The 20,310-nt window shown below is 43.2% G+C and overlaps 1 protein-coding gene across 1 annotated transcript in view; it reads left to right on the forward strand.

The window, feature by feature from the left end:
* hecw2a (HECT, C2 and WW domain containing E3 ubiquitin protein ligase 2a) overlaps positions 1-20,310 on the forward strand; it is a gene marked incomplete at both ends in the record, with an annotated part of 229,646 nt that overhangs the window by 169,625 nt on the left and 39,711 nt on the right. Inside the window, 2 exons of the mRNA XM_084309394.1 lie at positions 15,039-15,191; positions 16,416-16,514. Of these exons, the coding sequence (XP_084165520.1) occupies positions 15,039-15,191; positions 16,416-16,514 (252 nt within the window). The remainder of the gene's footprint in view (positions 1-15,038; positions 15,192-16,415; positions 16,515-20,310) is intronic.

The following is a 20,310-nucleotide window of genomic DNA, read 5'->3' on the forward strand; positions in this document are numbered from 1 at the left end:
TATGAAGTAGGCGTATTATGTGAATAGAAATGGAAGTACTTAACCCAGCAATGAAACCGCATTGACTGTTAATCTGTTAACAGTCTGTTAATACTGTTAATCAGTTGACAGGACCACGGACAGACGGCGGTGAATAACTGATCCAAGGCCTCGGAGGTGCATGTAGAGCAGTCACTACAATCTTGGCCAAGACCCCGAGGCATCCATCACCTTAGTCAGCGCCAGGAGACGGGCACTCAGAGAGAAGGGGGGGGGGGGGGGGGGGAAGAGGGGGGGGGGGAAGAGTTAGAGAGTTCCCATGTTTGTGGTGCTGCAAAGGAGCAGACATGTAGTACCCTGTAGTGCCATGTAGTACCATGTAGTACCCCGTAGTGCCATGTAGTACCCTATAGTACCCTGTAGTGCCATGTAGTGCCATGTAGTACCATGTAGTACCCTGTAGTACCCTGTAGTACCCTGTAGTGTCATGTAGTACCCTGTAGTGCCCTGTGGTACCCTGTAGTGCCACGTAGAGCCATGTAGAGCCATGTAGAACCCTGTAGTGCCATGTAGTACCATGTAGTACCATGTAGTACCATGTAGTACCCTGTACCCTAACTAAACTACCCTGTAGTAAACTACCCAGTGGTACCATGTAGTACCCTGTACCATAACTAAACTACACAGATTAATCTAAAGGTCAGTCCCCGACCAGGTGAGATCAGGGTAGGTTGAAGGAGAGAGAGAAAAGATGAGTCTTAAGCAGGGATTTAAAAGCTTCGACAGAGCAGGCGCCCCTGATGACAGCAGGTAATTTGTTCCACAGGTAGGGAGCGCGGTAGACAAAGGCTCTGTGGCCGGCGGATTTCTTTTTAACCCTAGGGGTCGATAGAAGCCCCACATTTTGTGAGCGCAGAGCACGAGCGGGCGAGTATCGGGAGATGAGATCGGATAGATAGAGCGGTGCAAGCCCATTTAAAATTTTGTAGATGAGGAGTAGCACTTTAAAGTCAGAACGGGCTTGGATAGGAAGCCAGTGTAGGGCGGACAAAACTGGTGTGATGTGATCAAATTTTCTAGTTCTAGTTAGTATCCGTGCAGCTGCATTTTGCACGAGTTGAAGATTTTTGATGCTTGAATTAGGTAGGCCTGAAAAAAGTGCATTACAGTAGTCCAGACGTGATGAGACAAAAGCATGAATCAGGGTTTCAGCATCAGCCAGAGTTAAAATGGGGCGTATTTTTGCGATATTACGAAGATGGAAGAATGCAATTTTGGTGAAATTTTTTATATGTGCATTAAATGAGAGGGAGGAATCAAAAATGACTCAGAGGTTTTTTATGGTGGAGCTCTGGGATACATGACAGGTATCAAAGTTGAGGGAGATGTCCTGAAACAGGCCTCTGTGGTTTGGGGGGCCAACAATTAACATCTCAGTTTTATCTGCATTAAGGAGTAGAAAGTTTTGCGACATCCATTTTTTGACGGCAAGCAAGCAGGCCTCAAGGTTTTGAAGTTGAGAGGAATCATTTGGCTTAATAGGTATATATAATTGGGTGTCATCAGCGTAAAAGTGAAAGTTTATGCCAAATTTGCGTATGATATCGCCGAGGGGTAGCATGTAAATCGAAAATAGCAAAGGGCCCAGGACAGAGCCTTGTGGGACACCACATTGCACTGGGAGGGTCTCAGATGTTAAATCATTATAGACCACGCAGTGTGTTCTATCAGTTAAATAGGATTTAAACCAAGCTAGTGCGAGACCCCGAATGCCAACATGATTCTCAAGCCGACCTAGAAGAATCGAGTGATCGATAGTGTCAAAGGCTGCACTGAGATCAAGCAATAAGAGCACAGAAGTGAGGTTTGAGTCAAGAGAGAGCAGTAAGTCATTTGTGACTTTGGTAACCGCCGTTTCGGTGGAGTGTAAGGCTCTAAAGCCAGATTGAAATGATTCATTAAGATTATTGTTTGATAAATGGTCAGTAAGTTGCGTTGCGACGATCCGTTCTAACACTTTGGATAGGAATGGAAGATTGGAGATAGGTCTGTAATTTTTCAAGATTAGAGGGTAGAGGTTCGGTTTTTTAAGTAGTGGTTTAATGACGGCTGATTTAAAGGCCAGGGGCACCACGCCAGTAGACAAAGAGGTGTTGAAGATATTGAGTAGGGCAGGGCCTAGAGTTGGGAAGAGTTTTTTGATGAGAGTTGCTGGGAGAGGGTCAAACAGACAGGTTGAAGGTTTAGCCGCGCCAACCAGTTTAGAGAGGGCACTAAGTGAGACGTTTTCAAGGCAGCATAGCGTATGACTGGAATCAAAGTCAGGGGGAATGCCCATCAAAGGTTGGGAAGGACTCTGATTGTTGAGTAAAGCAACAATTTCATCTCTAATGAGGTCAATTTTCTTGGTAAAAAATGTCATGAATTCGTTAGCCGAGAACGCATGGTTTAGGGCACTTGGTTGTTTCTGCGTAAGTTTTGCAACTGTGTCAAACAGAAACTTTGAGTTGTTTTTGTTTTCATTTATGAGCCTGGAAAAATAAGAGGTTTTGGCAAGTGAGAGTGCCTTTTTGTAGTTACGTAAACTATCATTCCAGGCGAGGCGGAATACTTCGAGTTTGGTCGAACGCCATTTATGTTCAAGTTTGCGACAAGCCTTTTTAAAGGAGCGCGTTTCCTCCGTAAACCAGGGAGTTCGTTTTTGCGGAGCACGTTTAATTTTAGGTTTAAGGGGAGCGACAGTGTCGAGCGTGCTACGAAGGGCGGCATTAAGTTTGTCTGTAAAGAGATCAAGGGGGCCAGAGTAAGAGAGGAAGGGAGAGAGGGTGTCTGGTAGGCAGTTAACTAGAATTGGGACAGTTGAGGCGTTAATACGACGGCTCATGTAGGATTCTACACTGTCTGGGCGAGAAACCGTCAGATCAATTTGAAATTTGATGAGGTAGTGGTCTGAGAGAGCAGGAACATAGGGGGAGACGGTCAAATTTTACACAGTGAGACCGCGGGCTAGGACTAGGTCAAGGGTGTTCCCACCACTGTGAGTGGGTTGGTCAACGATTTGAATGAGACCGACAGAGTCAATGATGTCGGTAAAAGCCTTATTTAGGGGATCTAGAGTTTTATTGGAATGAATGTTAAAATCACCAACAATTAAAATGTTATCTGAGCGCATAACAAGCTCAGAGATGAAAGTTGAAAATTCATCTAGGAAGAGGGTGTAAGGGCCTGGGGGGCGGTATAGGACAGCCATTACAAAGGATGCAGTGGAGGTAGGAGTCAGACCGCCACACTTTCTGTTGGGTGGAGAGGGATGCAACAGGAGCACCTCAAACGAGGAAAACTTACAGTTTGCGTCGGATGTAAAGTTGTGCTTAGAGTCATAAATTAGAGCAACTCCGCCTCCTTTCTTGGAGGTGCGTGCGATGTGGGAGCTACTAAAATTAGGGGGTGAGGCCTCGTTTAAGGGCAGAAAGTCATTAGGTTTAAGCCATGTCTCAGTGAGGCCCAATAGGTCGAGACTATGGTCTGTTATCAGTTCATTTACCAAAAGAGCTTTGGTTGGCAGAGAGCGGATGTTGATAAGGCCAACCTTCACACACTCTGTATAGTTAGCAGCGCGGTTTTCAGCCATGCGGGTAGGTTTAATCGCAATTAAGTTGGCATGGTTTATCGCACAAGGACGAGCTGGGTAAAGCGGAGCGTAACGGGATATTCTAGTTTTGATTGGGTATACGGGTTTAGGGGTAGAGATAGAAAGAGAGGAGTGGGGAGCCTGGTGGAGGAGGGGCCGAGCAAGAAAGGTATAAGGATTGGCAGGGTCCATCAGTTTAGCATGACTAGCAGGCTCGCTAAGAGCCTGCACCCTGGCATGCTTGTGGGGTGGCTGTCAGCCCGAAGCTATAATCTTGTCTATGTTGCGAGATAAGAGAGAGGCGCCTTGCATGTTAGGATGCACGCTGTCCTTTCTCAGCAAGCCAGGGTGCCCCCAGAAAGAGGACCAATTATCCACGAACCCTAAGCCCTGTTCTTTACAGTATTTTTCCAGCCATCGGTGTAGAGAAGCTGTCCTACTCACGAACTCATCATCATGCCGGTTTACAGGCAGGGGGCCAGAGAAGATTACTCGATGCCGACTCATCTTTCTGGCGAGGTCAGAAAGCCTAACTATGTTGATCTTTGTGACCTCAGAGACTTTCATCCTACAGTCATTATTTCCGACGTGTATAACAATATGGTCGAATTTATCTTCAGTGGGTGGGATATGTGGGTTACTTTTTGCCTTGACTATGCTATTCGCCAGAAATCTCAGGTTGGCTTCAATGTCGGTAGCTCTGGCTCCCCCATAACATTTGATCTCGGCTGGCTTCTCTAGCATAATATGCCGGGTGATGGAGTCGCCAATCACAAGGACGGGACGACGGGGTTGCAGTGGAACCGGCTGCGTACTGGGACCGGAACCCGCAACACGTGTAAAATCATGTTGCGGAGCAGGTGCTGTTGAGGCCGAGGCCGAGCGGTTACACTGCCGCTCCGTAATGGGCGCAAAGGCCTTGTCCTGAGCACTATGTCTGGGACTCTCCAGACGAGAAGGCCTCGCTAGAGGCTCCTCAGAACAGCCTATAGTGTCCGAGACGTCTAAAGCTAACTGTTTTCCTGACTCAAGTTCAAGGACACGGCTCTCTAACAGAGTTAACCTTTCTAGGAGAGAGGGACAGACAGGACAGACAGAACAGACAGAACACATAGCCAAGCTTACACCAGGTAGAGCAGGAACAAATAAAGATACGAAGTACTATGGATCAACTGCTAAAGGCTATGTGTATGAAGCCGATTGAAGGTTTAGCTAATGAGCTAAAACCAGTGGGTCGAGTAAGTTGACAAGCTAACAAGGCAAGACCAGAAAATGCAGGTACAAAGGAGTGGCCTGCTAGAGGAGGGCAGGTGAGGGGCAGTAGATACTCTGATGCACTCGGTTGCCTCCTCGGATAACTCCAGCAGGAAAACTCCAAGTCTTTGTCTGTCTTAGTCGGTCGCCGGCGCTCTGCTGGCGCTTGGATAGACTACACTTAAATCCCTATTGAATATTGTCCCACACCTGTAGGGGGCTAGTCTCTGACTGATTGGACTAATTAGCACAGGCTGCTCACGTCAAACCCAATGGGGTGAAGAGAGCCTGATTGATTGAGAACAAACAATTATCAAAATATACAATGGATTGAGTACTAACTTACATTACTCAGCAAGAACACAGTGAAGTCAGCTCAGGTTTTAGAGAAATGTGTGCAAAGGCAACTGTATTTAAACAAGCCTTGCCTCTAAGTGATTGGACTAATTAGCACAGGCTGCTCACGTCAAACCCAATGGGGTGAAGAGAGCCTGATTGATTGAGAACAAACAATTATCAAAATATACAATGGATTGAGTACTAACTTACATTACTCAGCAAGAACACAGTGAAGTCAGCTCAGGTTTTAGAGAAATGTGTGCAAAGGCAACTGTATTTAAACAAGCCTTGCCTCTAAGTGATTGGACTAATTACCACAGGCTGCTCACGTCAAACCCAATGGGGTGAAGAGAGCCTGATTGATTGAGAACAAACAATTATCAAAATATACAATGGATTGAGTACTAACTTACATTACTCAGCAAGAACACAGTGAAGTCAGCTCAGGTTTTAGAGTAATGTGTGCAAAGGCAACTGTATTTAAACAAGCCTCTAAGTGATTGGACTAATTACCACAGGCTGCTCACGTCAAACCCAATGGGGTGAAGAGAGCCTGATTGATTGAGAACAAACAATTATCAAAATATACAATGGATTGAGTACTAACTTACATTACTCAGCAAGAACACAGTGAAGTCAGCTCAGAACATATATATATGTTCTAAATAAATAAAAAATAATAACTTTATTTGTATAGCACCTTTCATACAGGGGATTGCAGTTCAAAGTGCTTTACATCAGTAAGATGTAAATAATAATAAAGTAATAATAATTAGGGATGTCCGATATTATCGGCCTACCGATATTGGCATTCAAATGTGATATCGGAAAATATCGGTATCGTTTTTCAAAACAAAACCCCCCCCCTTTTTTTATTGCATTTTTTTTACATTTCTATAACCTTTATTTACCCAGGCAAGCAAGTAAGAACAAATTCTGATTTTATTTATTGTCAAAAGTATGCATAATGTTGTGTTCATTCCACAACAAGGGATAAGTAATGTTAATTACCTGAAATTATTAAGTTTTTTTGGGGGGGGGGGGGGACCCTGCATATATCGGTATCGGTTGATATCGGTATCGGAAATTAAGAGTTGGACAATATCGGTATATCGGTATCGGTAAAAAAGCCAATATCGAGCATTCCAAATAATATCGGTATCGATTCACAGGTACCGGTACCGGTTCAAATGTGAAAGGTACCCATCCCTAACGAGTTATAACGCCATCTGGGAGCTTTTGTGGAAAGATTGCTGAACGATGCTGTAACTGAGGGGTACAATTCCCTGACTGTATTACTAGATATGATACTTACTACCACTACCTTTGTACTTAATATTCGGCCACCCAGTACTCGGCATAAATATATTATGATGAACACTGTCACGTAGATGAAACGGATCCAACACAAATGTACGAATTAGAAATAGGTCTTTATTTCTACACAGCGATGGTGTGTAGAGCAAGCACTTAATCAAATCAATCACATTTATGAATGGAATTAGTATGCACTTTTATGGCAAGAGTATTCGTCGGTATATCAATAGAGAATGTCCAATCTCTGAAGGCGCAGGTGGTACATATACGACCTGGAATAGTTAAGGAATAACAGCAATGATACTTTAATGATTATATACTGGATACACTAGGGGGGGTTAATCCGGTCGCTTGTAAGCCAACAGGAGTAGGAAGGGGGGGGGGGGTAGAATCCGGCTGCCTCATCCGGCCAAGGGTATCCCAGGTGAACCCACTGTAGTGCCGTTCAATGCGCCGGCGATCCTTGGACCACAGATGAAAGCAGATGGACTCTTTGTGGGCCGGCGTCCTCCGGTCCACGGAGGAGAGACGTGAAGCGACCTCGTCTTGCAGAGCGTCTCCTCACCTTGCGTCCTCTCCAGGGGGGGGGGTTCCAACACACGGCAGTGTCGGGGGTCTTTATCCATGGAATAATCAACGTATACAAAGCATAATCCGTGCCTGGGAAGGCGGGCTGTCGTCGGTAGAATAATCCGGTATACAGGTCCACTCGCTCGTCGGCTCTGGGGCTCCTCGGGTGCAGCTTCACGTGGGGTCAACCACCCTGGATAAGCAGCCAGTTCTCTGCCCGAAACGATGGGGTACTGACTACGGTAGTATTCTCACCGCACGAAGCACTATATATTAACAGACTATTATTAGCTTAATAGACTACGTCCAACTCGACGATATAGTGCCAAATATGACTATTCAAATATTAATATACACGATGTCTCAATACCGATTGTAAGCCGAACTTGGCCTTACTCCCACACGTGGCGTCGCGGGGAGGCTTTACGTCTGTGCCTCTATTGGAGGGTAAGAAACTGGACTGAAAAGGAAGTCCTACTTTAGTAGCGCAGTATATATACGCACTATGAACAAATAGTCCCATTAGTGGTGCGGTAGCCAGATTCCTACGCGGAACTAGGACTTGTTCGTACATGTTGAGCGGTACGTTTGAACTGGGTCTGGGGGGTATGGCAGCCTGGCACCAAGGTCTCGACCAATAGTAGAATGGAGACTATTATGGGATGTTCAGTAGGCTAGAATGGATATTCAATGCATATTGTACAAGGAATATACAAGGGATATCAGGGAATATTAGAGAATATACAAATACAATTAAATATATATATATAAATAAATATATATATTCGGTTTAATCTGGCCCTTCACAACAGATGCTATAAAAGAAATCCCTTTGTGATCCGAGAGAGCCAGGGGGACCAACGAGACATCGAAATTATCAAACATATTAGGGGATGAGAATACGTAGTCTATTCTGGAGAAGGTCTTGTGTCTGGCTGACAGGCAAGAGTAGTCCTTCGAAGTAGGATTGGTTATGGGCCACAGGTCTGTGAGCCCAGTATCTTGGGCCCCTTAACAAGCGGGAAGAAAAGTGGCAATTTTCATTCACTTTTAGTGCTAAAGTAATAGAGTTACATAGGTCTGAACTTGAGTTGTAAAAAAACTTGTTACTCAAGTTTTTCTGTAGTAGTTAGTAGTCCAGAGGTAGTATTTCTCCAGAAGGGGGTATGGCTTACAAATCCAGACGGAGACATAGCCTGAAGCCTTATGTAGTACATATCCAAATTTCATAAAGATCCATTCAGAAATGAGTGATTAGGAGTGATTTTGGTAAACTGTGTACAAAGAAAAACTCAGTTTTCTCATAGACTTAAATTAATTCGGCTGTTTTGCTCTTCCTGTTTTCGTGTTTTTAGTTTTTTTTATTTAGATCCCCATGTGGAGTATCATTGGAAAGCCACACTCATTGGTTACAACGATCCACAATCATTTTCGAGATCGGATCTAGATTGACGGAACTACTGCAGCCTGAGTCGGGAGTGGTATTTTGCGCAATACCGTGTACTTTGCACAAGCCTCAAATACCGGCATGTAACTCGAGAACCACTGAGCGGATTTTGTCGGATTTTGGCGCTATCGACAGGCAACAAATAAGCCTTCAATTAGTTATATATATTGTATTACAAAATATGCACACCCGAGTCACTAGGGGTCGCCAATGTGCCGGTTGCAAAAAATCCGAAAAACGTCCCATATGAGGGACGTTGCAGCTTAAGTGAGGGCATTAGAAGATTGTTTTTGATCATATGTTTCTGAGGAGCCGGATCTATCCATCATGGAGTCCCAGCACGCATTGAACTCACCACCCACTATGAAAGCGTATTTGTTAAGTTCTAACATCATTTTGGTGATTGTTTTGTAGAACATTGCATCAAATGTATTAGGGGCATATAATGCGATTAGTGCTATTTTCCTGTGAGAATATTCAACCTTTGCCATTGTTATCCTCCCCTCTGTGTCTGACCATACGTCCAATACCCTGATATCTAGATTACGTCTCGTCACTATAGCGACTCCTTTTGTTTTGTTGTTGGCAGAGGATGAGGAAATTACATGATATTGTCGGTTCGCCAGCCTCGCTGTCAGCTGTGATTAGATACGTCTGAGAAGAGCTATGTCAATTTTCCTTCTCTTTAATAAGCAAAGGACACTGGTGGCTTGTGTGGTGTGTTCAGCCCCCCTGTATTCCATATTAAAGTGTTCAATTTAGCCATGGTCGTACTTGTTTATGTGTTTAAAAACATACCAATGTAGACAGGACAGAGCCGGGGAATGCTGACCCCGAGGAGTCCGGGCGGCGTCTATATTAAAGGCAGCCCAAGAGTGCTTCCGCGTTTCTCTGATTGGCCGCGACGCCCCACGTGACAACGCCTAGCACGCAGAGCGGAAATAGGCTGCTGCTCCGGCGAAAGAAAGACAGGCATTCTATTGCCATGCTCTGCGACAAACTCTAACCTTAACCAACTCCGAAAGAATGCCTAAACTTAACCCTAACCTTAACCAACTCCGAAAGAATGTCTAAACTTAACCCTAACCTTAACCAACTCCGAAAGAATGCCTAAACTTAACCGGCGAAAGAAAGAAAGGCATTCTATTGCCATGCTCTAAGACAAACTCTAACCTTAACCAACTCCGAAAGAATGCCTAAACTTAACCCTAACCTTAACCAACTCCGAAAGAATGCCTAAACTTAACCGGCGAAAGAACGTTTATATAAAGAGATGATAAATTAATTAAACGTAATAAAAAAAATTAAAAAAATTGAAGTGATTCGAACTTGTCACCAACTGACCGCAGGATCCACAGCAAGCTGAGGAACGAGTTGAGCTAACCGTCGATGTTAAAACAGGGAGGATTAGGAATACATAATGCCGCGGCAACCTATGCGCCTCTGCCGCTCCACTCTGCCGCGGGGCGTGCTAGGCGTTGTCACGTGGGGCGTCGCGGCCAATCAGAGAAACACGTAAACCCCCCATTAGTCTTGAAGTAAAAAACAATGGTTAATATAGTCTCTGGTTAAAGTGAATCGAGCATCTCACAGTACATCTGGTTAGGCACATTGGTTGGTAATAGCAGTAATCCTACATAAGCATAAACATAACACCAACAAACTACAAACTTGGCGCTTTGTTGGGCCAACCGCCTAGCCCCCCAATAGCTGATGGATGAGACCCCTGGGCTTCAGGAACACACATATATGGGCGCGGAGTACAATGGTGCTCCCCGTCCATACACCATGAACAAACCCAATCTACCCATATGATAATTTTACTTGTAATTGCGACCGATGATGGTATATCCACCGGCTTGCTGCCTGGTAATGACAAAGTGTTCCCTTCACCCACAATCCCACCACCCCCCACCGAATTGAAAGCCGGCCAACCCGTTAACGTTCAACAATTAAGATCAATAGTTCAAAAACCATGAACGTAAGGTTCATGGCCGGTTAACAACCAGCCAAACATAATAATAATACAAAGTAATACCGATCTACCATCGGCACTACCAGCATAAACATAAACATAAATGTGTCCCTACGTTAAACATAGGCTTGATGCCGAAACGTTCCCAACATTCACAGTCACTGCACCATCCTGTGTCGATCGGTGTCTAGTGCAACCATACTAGTATATATATATACTATATCAAAATAAATGAATTTAATCAATTGAAATTGTAAATAAGGCCTCCTGATGCTATAGCTCGTTAGCCCGCACAGAATCAAACATCAAACAACAAACAATGGCCACGCTGTTCCTTGTGGCCCGCCCATCACACATCCCACACAAATATTAATTAAAGCGTGAGCTGACCGCATAGTTGAAACATTGTAGAAAGATATTGTTCAAGCAGCAAAAAATGAAACAGAATAAAACTAAACATTATCAGTCAATAGTCCTCGTAGCAAGTATGTCAGGCCACATCACATTAGTTGCGTCAATTCAAGCGCCTGCCCAGCCAGCCCCAACAAGCTTGCTATGATGGTAGGCCAGCTAGCTTGAATGAACATAGTACATGTCCAGTTAGCTTGAATGAGTATGTGTAGTATTCAAGCACGAGGCTAGCTTGTTATGATAGTACATAGTGTCATTTCACGCACCTGTCCAGCTAGCCTGAATGAGCACAAGAGCACATGCCAGCTAGCCTAAACGAGCATGAGGCCAGCTTGTTATGATAATACAGTGTCTACATTTTAAGCACATGTCCAGCTAGCTTGAATGAGCTCGCGCAGTAGTCATTATCGGTCATTCTCTAAGTCAACCATCTCTTTCTTCAAATATTCCTCTGCCTTGATTAGCGACCATACTGACCGTCGTTCATTCCCCTTCATTTTCACTGACAATCTGTCCGGGAAAAGCAGCGTAGGTCGGAGACCTAGCTTCCATAGTTGGGGCATGCCTTCCCGATATTCCCCTCTCTGCGCCAGTACATCAGGTGTAAAATCTTCGAAAATGGCGATCTTATGTTCTCCAAGGCACAGTTCTCCCCTCTTGGAGCGGGTCGCTTGGATGATCAGTTCTTTCGCATGGAGCCTCACAACAATGGGTCTTGGTGCTCGATTCTTTTCGGACATCGCTGAGCCAGCTCTATGGGCCGCTTCACACAACGGTGGGCTAGGCAAAATGTAGTGCCCTAACTCCGTATCTTGTAGCCATGCCCTTATCTCTGGTCCCACGTCAAAGAGGCTGGCTTCCGAGGGTGGTCTGTATAGGGGGCAGATGGTCAGGATATGCTCAACAGTCTGCTCAGGGTCTCCACACTCGCATGCAGCGTTGTCTGCCAGGCCCCACTTCTTTAATGATGCTTTAAAGCGACCAACCCCAGTTCTTAAACGTTAAACGGTTCAGCAGAACCCATTGCCAGCGTGGAAGATCGTCTCCTGTGGCGCCATCTCCTGGATCCCAGATGTAGTGGTGGATGCGGGTTGGCCCAGTGCTCTCCCACTCTCTTCCTGGCTGCCGCCAGCCATCCATTTCTGGATAGGTCCTCAGTGGTGGAACGGAGCATCTCTTGTGCTGCCTTGTTGTAGGGGTGGGGGGACTTGAGTCTGCTCAGAGGTGCTGCTGTTGTTGTGGTGTTGTGTAGGGTGTGCCAGTCATGCTTCACTGCTTTCCTTGCTAGGGTGCGAGTGGCAGCTTCTTGTCGTAGGCCAGCTGGTGCAATTCCTGCAAGGACTGGCAGCAGGAAGACGGGTGTAGACTTCAGGCATCCAGTGATGATCTGGAGGGCATTGTTAGTGTTTTGTATCTTAGCAGAGCGTTTTTCCGTTTCTGCCGCCGAGTCTGATATTAGCATGCTAACTAGCTTGCTGATGGCTGCAAGGCTAGCTTCACTCAGCTCAGTCGAGGAGGACCCAATGGCCGTTGGCGTCGCCATGCCTCGACCCACAGCTCACTTGCTTGTCATATCTAAACCAAAAACAGAGATATTCGATGAACCCAAACAAAAAGCAAATCAAATCCAAAAATAAAATAAAGACTATGGGGGAAAAGTGTGTTTTTAAGAGGATTTTGGGGAGCCAAACTGAAACACGTCTTTATCCCATGCCGCCTGGCTCCGCCTTTCATGTCCCATTTAATCCTATCCGAATGTCCCCGGCTCTACTAAGTCTTGCTTTTGTCCTAAAGAGTATGGCTTCAGTCTTACCTGAGTGCAAGGAAAGCTTGTTACTAAGCTCCCTGCTACAGTAAGTGTGTTCTCCAATACTAGTTTGTCTTTATGTGAGACAAGTAGAGCCAAATCATCCGCATAGAGGAAGAGTTGGCAGGATGAACAGGTCGTTCGGAAGTCATTAATGGACAGTAGGGACAGTAAGGGCCCGAGCGCACTGCCCTGTGGAACACCACACATAAGGCCCCTGGGACAGGAGAGTGTGCCACTTACAGTACTTTCACTGTGTTCTCTCTCTCCGCCAAGTAGGACCTGATCCAGCCAAGAGCTTTGTTGTCTAGCCCAGTGGCCTCCATCTTATACAGTAGGTGACCATGGTACAGTGATTCCCAACCTGGGGTCCGCCAGGGGGCGCAGGGGGTCCGCCAGACCACAGATGATTTGAGGTCTTTTTTTTTTATAATTTTTTTCTTTCAGATAAATATTTAATTAGCATATTTTTATCATCAGAAGCATGAATAGTCTCTCCACTACAATAAAAAATTAAGATAAATAAATAAACATCTAGACATGATTTTTGAACGTTAACAGTAGGCTACCGGGTAGCCGCTAAAACGCGAATCAGTTGACTGTATCACTTTCTGTAGCTAGCCTAGCACGCTAGTTAACTTTCTCGGCTCGTCTGCAGTCAGCCGCCAGAGGCGAAAATGTGTGACAAACGAAAAGGAGATGACGGCAGCTCATCTGCAAAAAAAGGTAGGACCTACAGCAATCGCGAAAATTACATCACCATGGGCTTCACTGAGGGACCAGACAAACGACCTGAGTGTGTGATTTGTGGAGAAAAGTTGGCAAACTCGAGCCTGAAGCCCAGCAAGCTGAAGAGACATCAGGCGTCTAAGCACCCAGAAACCGTTGGGAAGGATCCAGACTTTTTTCGGAGGAAAGAACAGTCTCTCAAGGCGAACAAGCCTGTTGATGTTAGAGTAGCGTGGAGCAGGGGTGGCAGTGATTTACAGAAGGCTACCGAAGCCTCCTTTGAGTGTTCGATTTGAATTGCAAAAGCAAAGAAACCGCACAATATTGGCGAGCAGCTCATCAAACCAGCCTGCATCAAAATGGTTTAGAAACTGTGCGGCCCACGGGTGGCGGATAAACTAAAATCAGTACCACTCTCGAACAATGTAGTGAAAGACCGAATTGATAAGATGTCAAGTGATTGCGAGCAGCAGCTGTCAGAAAAGCTTAGAAAGGGTCCATTTGCCATACAACTTGATGAAACTACAACTGTCGCAGACGAGGCTGTGCTCATCGTTTATGTGCAATATATCGAAAATGAGGATCTGAAGCAGGACATTCTCATGTCAGTCAACCTTACTACCACCACTCGAGGTGAGGATATTTTTACTGCAGTGGATTCTTACTTCATTCAACATAAATGCAAACCGTTCACCATTAGGGCCTGATTTGAGAGGATGAATACAGGATTTGAATATTGGCCAAAATTTTGAAATACATATGGTGCAAGATGAGATTTGTTGATTGAAGGCACAAGTCAAAGAAGCATAGTGGGTCTAATTATGATGCATATGCCTGTGTATAAGCAGTTTGTTATTAAAATGACAAAAAAAGTATTAAAATGACAAAAAAAAGTATTTTATGGTATTTTATTAGGAGGGGGGTCCAGGAATTTCATCAGAGATGTTTGGGGGTCCCTGGGGGAAAAAAGGTTGGGAACCCCTGCCATGGTAGACTGTGTCGAAGGCTTTTTGTACATCTAATAACACCATTCCACACAGTCTGCCAAGATCACTTTCCTTTCATATTCAGTTAAATAAAGAAGGCAGGTGTCAGTAGAAAAGTACTTCCTGAATCCTGATTGAAACTTATAAAATAGATTTAAACGGTTGACATAATCATAAGTCTGATCATGTACAACTCTCAAAACTCAAGATCTTTGAAGTCACACTGAGAACTGACACTGATCTGTAATTGCTTGGATCTGTTGTATACAGATTATATTATCATAGAGGTAAAACCTTAGCTAGCTTCATACATTTTTATTATTATAATAAAAATAAAAAAAGAATAAAGGCACTAAACTACAACCTGTGCCAGCGGCACCACAAATGCCTGCCTCTGTACTCTGACCTCTCTGGTGAAATGTGTGCATGTGTGGTCATACCCAACCAGAAGAGCTTGTGTGGACAATTTCACTGTTTTGGAAGGTTTTCTCTTGTTCAGTCCTACTTGGCTCAACTCCGAGATTTAAGCTTAATAAAGATGTTTACATATCTTTACTGCACAGATTTAAACTGTTCAAATGTGTGTAATCCAGGCTGGACTACAGCGGACCCTCCAGAGAGTTCTTCTTCCTGGTGTCCAGAGAACTGTTCAACCCCTACTACGGCCTGTTTGAGTACTCCGCTAATGACACTTACACTGTTCAGATCAGCCCCATGTCTGCCTTCGTAGACAACCACCACGAATGGTGAGCTTTACAGTATCTATCTATCTATATATCTATCTATCTATCTATCTATCTATCTATCTATCTATCTATCTATCTATCTATCTATCTATCTATCTATCTATCTATCTATCTATCTATCTATCTATCTATCTATCTATCTATCTATCTATCTATCTATCTATCTATCTATCTATCTATCTATCTATCTATCTATCTATCTATCTATCTATAAGCTAATCTTCCTATCTTGTTCTAACAGTGAGGAGATTTCCTAAAAATAAATTGTCCCTGCTCAGCTCTTCTCTGCTCTGATTGCTATGTGCTGATCCCAGAATAGACGTGGGGGTGCATGTGGCTGATGGATGTGTTGAAGTTTGGCTCAGCAGTTTGAAGATTACAATTATATTTTCTCTAAATGGATTTGACAGTGATTGGATGGATGGATGGGTGGATGGAGGGGTGTATGTATAGATAGATAGATAGATAGATAGATAGATAGATAGATAGATAGATAGATAGATAGATAGATAGATAGATAGATAGATAGATAGATAGATAGATAGATAGATAGATAGATAGATAGATAGATAGATAGATAGATAGATAGTACATGATCTAAAGGTGTAGTATACAGGTATAGTAGATTCACAAGTGTGTGATCTACAAGTGTAGTATACAGGTATAGTAGATTCACCAGTGTGTGATCTAAAGGTGTAGTATACAGGTATAGTAGATTCACCAGTGTGTGATCTAAAGGTGTAGTATATACAGGTATATTAGATTCACCAGTGTGTGATCTAAAGGTGTAGTATACAGGTATAGTAGATTCACCAGTGTGTGATCTAAAGGTGTAGTATACAGGTATAGTAGATTCACCAGTGTGTGATCTACAGGTGTAGTATACAGGTATAGTAGATTCACCAGTGTGTGATCTACAGGTATAGTATACAGGTATAGTAGATTCACCAGTGTGTGATCTACATGTGTAGTATACAGGTATAGTAGATTCACCAGTGTGTGATATACAGGTATAGTAGATTAACCAGTGTGTGATCTACAGGTGTAGTATACAGGTATAGTAGATTCACCAGTGTGTGATCTACAGGTGTAGTATACAGGTATAGTAGATTCACCAGTGTGTGATCTACAGGTGTAGTATACAGGTATAGTAGATACTTTCAGATTTAGCACTGTCATATTGTCCATCCCTCTAGCCAACTGTGTTTCCTGTGTTGTGTTTAGGTTCCGTTTCAGCGGGCGTATCCTGGGACTGGCCCTTGTCCACCAGTACCTGCTGGATGCCTTTTTCACTCGTCCATTCTACAAAGGTCTGCTGCGCATGTGAGTGCCTGTCTTCTCCTCTTTTCAAATTTTTTTTTTTTACAGTTCAATTCAGGTCACCTTCATTCATTCCACGGGTGCAATTGATTTCAAGGTGAAATAGAGTGCTTCAGACAACAATCACACACTAGGGATGCGCCACTGCCAATTTTTACTACTGATACAGTATCTTCCAAAACCTGTACCAATCTACTCTATTCGTTTTACTGAACAGTATATACTTGGATTATACATTTTACTGAGCAGTATTAGACTTGGACTATACGTTTTACTGAACAGTATAGACTTGGACTATACGTTTTACTGAACAGTCTAGACTTGGACTATAAGTTTTACTGAACAGTATAGACTTGGACTATATGTTTTACTGAACAGTATAGACTTGGACTATTCGTTTTACTGAACAGTATAGACTTGGACTATACGTTTTACTGAACAGTATAGACTTGGACTATTCGTTTTACTGAACAGTATAGACTTGGACTATATGTTTTACTGAACAGTATAGACTTGGACTATTCGTTTTACTGAACAGTATAGACTTGGACTATATGTTTTACTGAACAGTATAGACTTGGACTATTCGTTTTACTGAACAGTATAGACTTGGACTATTCGTTTTACTGAACAGTATAGACTTGGACTATACGTTTTACTGAACAGTATAGACTTGGACTTTTCGTTTTACTGAACAGTATAGACTTGGACTATACGTTTTACTGAACAGTATAGACGTGGACTATATGTTTTACTGAACAGTATAGACTTGGACTATTCGTTTTTTCCGAACAGTATAGACTATTATTTTTACTGAACAGTATAGACTATTAGTTTTACTGAACAGTATAGACTTGTACTATACGTTTTACTGAACAGTATAGACTTGGACTATATGTTTTACTGAACAGTATAGACTTGGACTATTCGTTTTACTGAACAGTATAGATTTGGACTATTAGTTTTACTGAACAGTATAGACTTGGACTATTAGTTCAAACCAATTATTGAGATATAATGATTTTTTTTCTCCATTAGTTATAGTAGATCCAACATACCCTGTGCCATATATACACATCATATTGCTTTGATTTCTGACATGCTACAGTACACAGGGCTTTCAGTGTTAGATTTGAGAATTGATGACGTAAATACTCTGAATCAAATCAGCCCTATATCTAATATCCGTATCAGTATTGGTGCATTGCTAACACATGCAAGCCTGCGCGCGCGCACACACACACACACACACACACACACACACACACACACACACACACACACACACACACACACACACACACACACACACACACACACACACACACACACACACACACACACACACACATATCACATATATACACATATCACATATATACACACACACACATTTTCTTAAACAGTACTGTATATTTGTATGTCTTGTGTATGTCATAAATGTCTTGATGAATTGAAAATGGAGGACCCTTATGTAAACACGACAAAAGTATGTTTCTGGTCTGCATCCTCTTAGCAGTTGTTTGTATTGAGCCGTACTGTATTGTACCCATTCTGCAATCTGTTAATAAAGTTTTCAATCAATCAATGGTGACTACTACAGTCAATACAGACAGTAGGCTAAATTACTGTAAATACAGCCTGCTGCGTGTGAGTGTTTCCCATAAAACTCCATTTGGATCCCCTTTGTTCCAAAAGCTCATTGCTGAGTGAGTGTTTCAGGCAGGTCTCCCCAGCCTACAGCTGGCAGGGACCCTATCTGCCAGAGTACTTCCATATTAATAGCTTTGTACAAACAACCTTTCCTCCTGCCAAATGTCTAAACACATCTAAATACAGGCGTCATGGTTTGTAAATAGGTGATAATTAATTTATTGTAAATTTACACAAGGCAATTTAACTTTGTTACCACACACATGTATTTCCTTAGTGAGGTCAGATTGCCTGCAATGCAGCGCCCCCCCTGGAGCAATTTGGGGTTCAGTGCCTTGCTCAAGAGCACTTGCAGAGATGGTGGGTACCATAGATGTAATACCAGCCTGGGCCCTATTCCCCCTACCTGGTTCAACTAAGTCGATCAAAAGTCCCATTATCCAGATTCAATTAACCCGATGTTTGAATCCGGGCTTTCCCTGTTCCTCGAACGCTGATTCAGTCTCGTTACAGTTTTTCTCAATTGCTTTGGTGCATTTCTCTGATCAGAATTAAAGTTCTCATAACTGTTAGTGCATTTCTCAAAACAATTAGTACAAACTGCAAAACCTAGGTGATGCTTAAGACAGCACTATACACTATTTGCACAGCCATTTGAAATCTACAGTTACACATTGCTGTATTTAGTGAGGTAAATGAGTACAAGACACGTATGTTTCACATTTTTACTGCATATGCTCTTTGCAATTTTAATTTGTTCACAGCATTGTGCAAAAAAAAAATACAAACTAATTTACAACAAACATAAGAAACACCCTTTGGCCTTTGGGTAGAGCTATGCACAACTGTAAATACGTAATATTGCAGTACATATTGGAACTGAATTGGAATCATTCATTCACATCCAGACGCTCCTGTCTGTCTGGCCACATATTGTCATCGACATCACAGCGAATATCATCCCTGGCAATGCAGCGAGGAAAGTATCTCCTTGAGTGGCGAATCCACCCTCTGCAGGACTGTGCTGTTATGGCATCGCATGCTGCATCCATGGCCTCTAGCAGGGCCATTTGGGTATGTGGATGCCGGTCGTATACCTTCCACCTCCAGGGAGAGAAAAACTCCTCTATTGGATTCAGGAATGGGGAGTAGGGAGGGAGATATTCCACCAGCATCCTTTCATGTGCTGCAAACCACTGTGTGACCAGAGTTGCGTGGTGAAAACGCACATTATCCCATACAACAACGTACTTGGTCAGATGGTCGCCATTTAGACCCCTCTCATTCTCAGAGATTATGTCCCTGTAAAGAGTGTCTAAAAAAGTCAGCAGATGTTGTGTGTTGTATGGACCAATGCGGGGCATATGGGTGAGGACGCCGTTTTCTGAGATGGCTGCACACATTGTAATATTCCCTCCTCGTTGGCCTGGGACATCAGTGGTTGCTCTCTGTCCAATGCGATTCCTTCCACGCCTTCTACCTTTTGCCAGATTGAAACCCGCCTCATCAACATATATGAATGTGTGCAGCGATTCCCTGGCATCCAGCTCCATTCAGGGGAAAAATTATAAATAAATGTAAAATTATAAAGAAATGTATAAAATTGGCTTGACAGATTTTGACAACTAGTTCAACATATTTGTATGTAATGACTCAAGCAATGAAATGAGGACTATTAGTTTTATAGGGAATGACTATTCAGCAGTCATAAGTATAGTTAATCTTGACTGACATGGCCTAAGCAAATGATAATGTTATAAAACAGCAGAGAATTGTATGAAAGCAATTGATGCATGTCCAAAAGCATTTGCAATTTGGTCGGAGGAATGAGAAACTGCTACTATGATGTGCACAAATTACAAAATGTTGTGGAGGTTATGAGAACTTTAATTCTGATCAGAGAAATGCACCATAGCAATTGAGAAAAACTGTAATTCGAACCAGACTTGATAGTCAGGATAATTGCGCGCGGCCGCCTCACCTGAAAAGACAGCAGGTGTCGATCGCAGAAATCCTGATTTTCTAACGGCATTGATTGATTGATTGATTTAAAACTTTATTAAAAGATTGCAGAATGGGTACAATACAGTACGGCTCAATAGCCTTGCAGACAAGTTAAATGCATAATCTATAGGCTAATTTTAAA

The sequence above is a fragment of the Notolepis coatsorum genome, assembly GCF_963971535.1.
Source record: "Notolepis coatsorum genome assembly, chromosome: 3".
NCBI lineage: Eukaryota > Metazoa > Chordata > Actinopteri > Aulopiformes > Paralepididae > Notolepis > Notolepis coatsorum.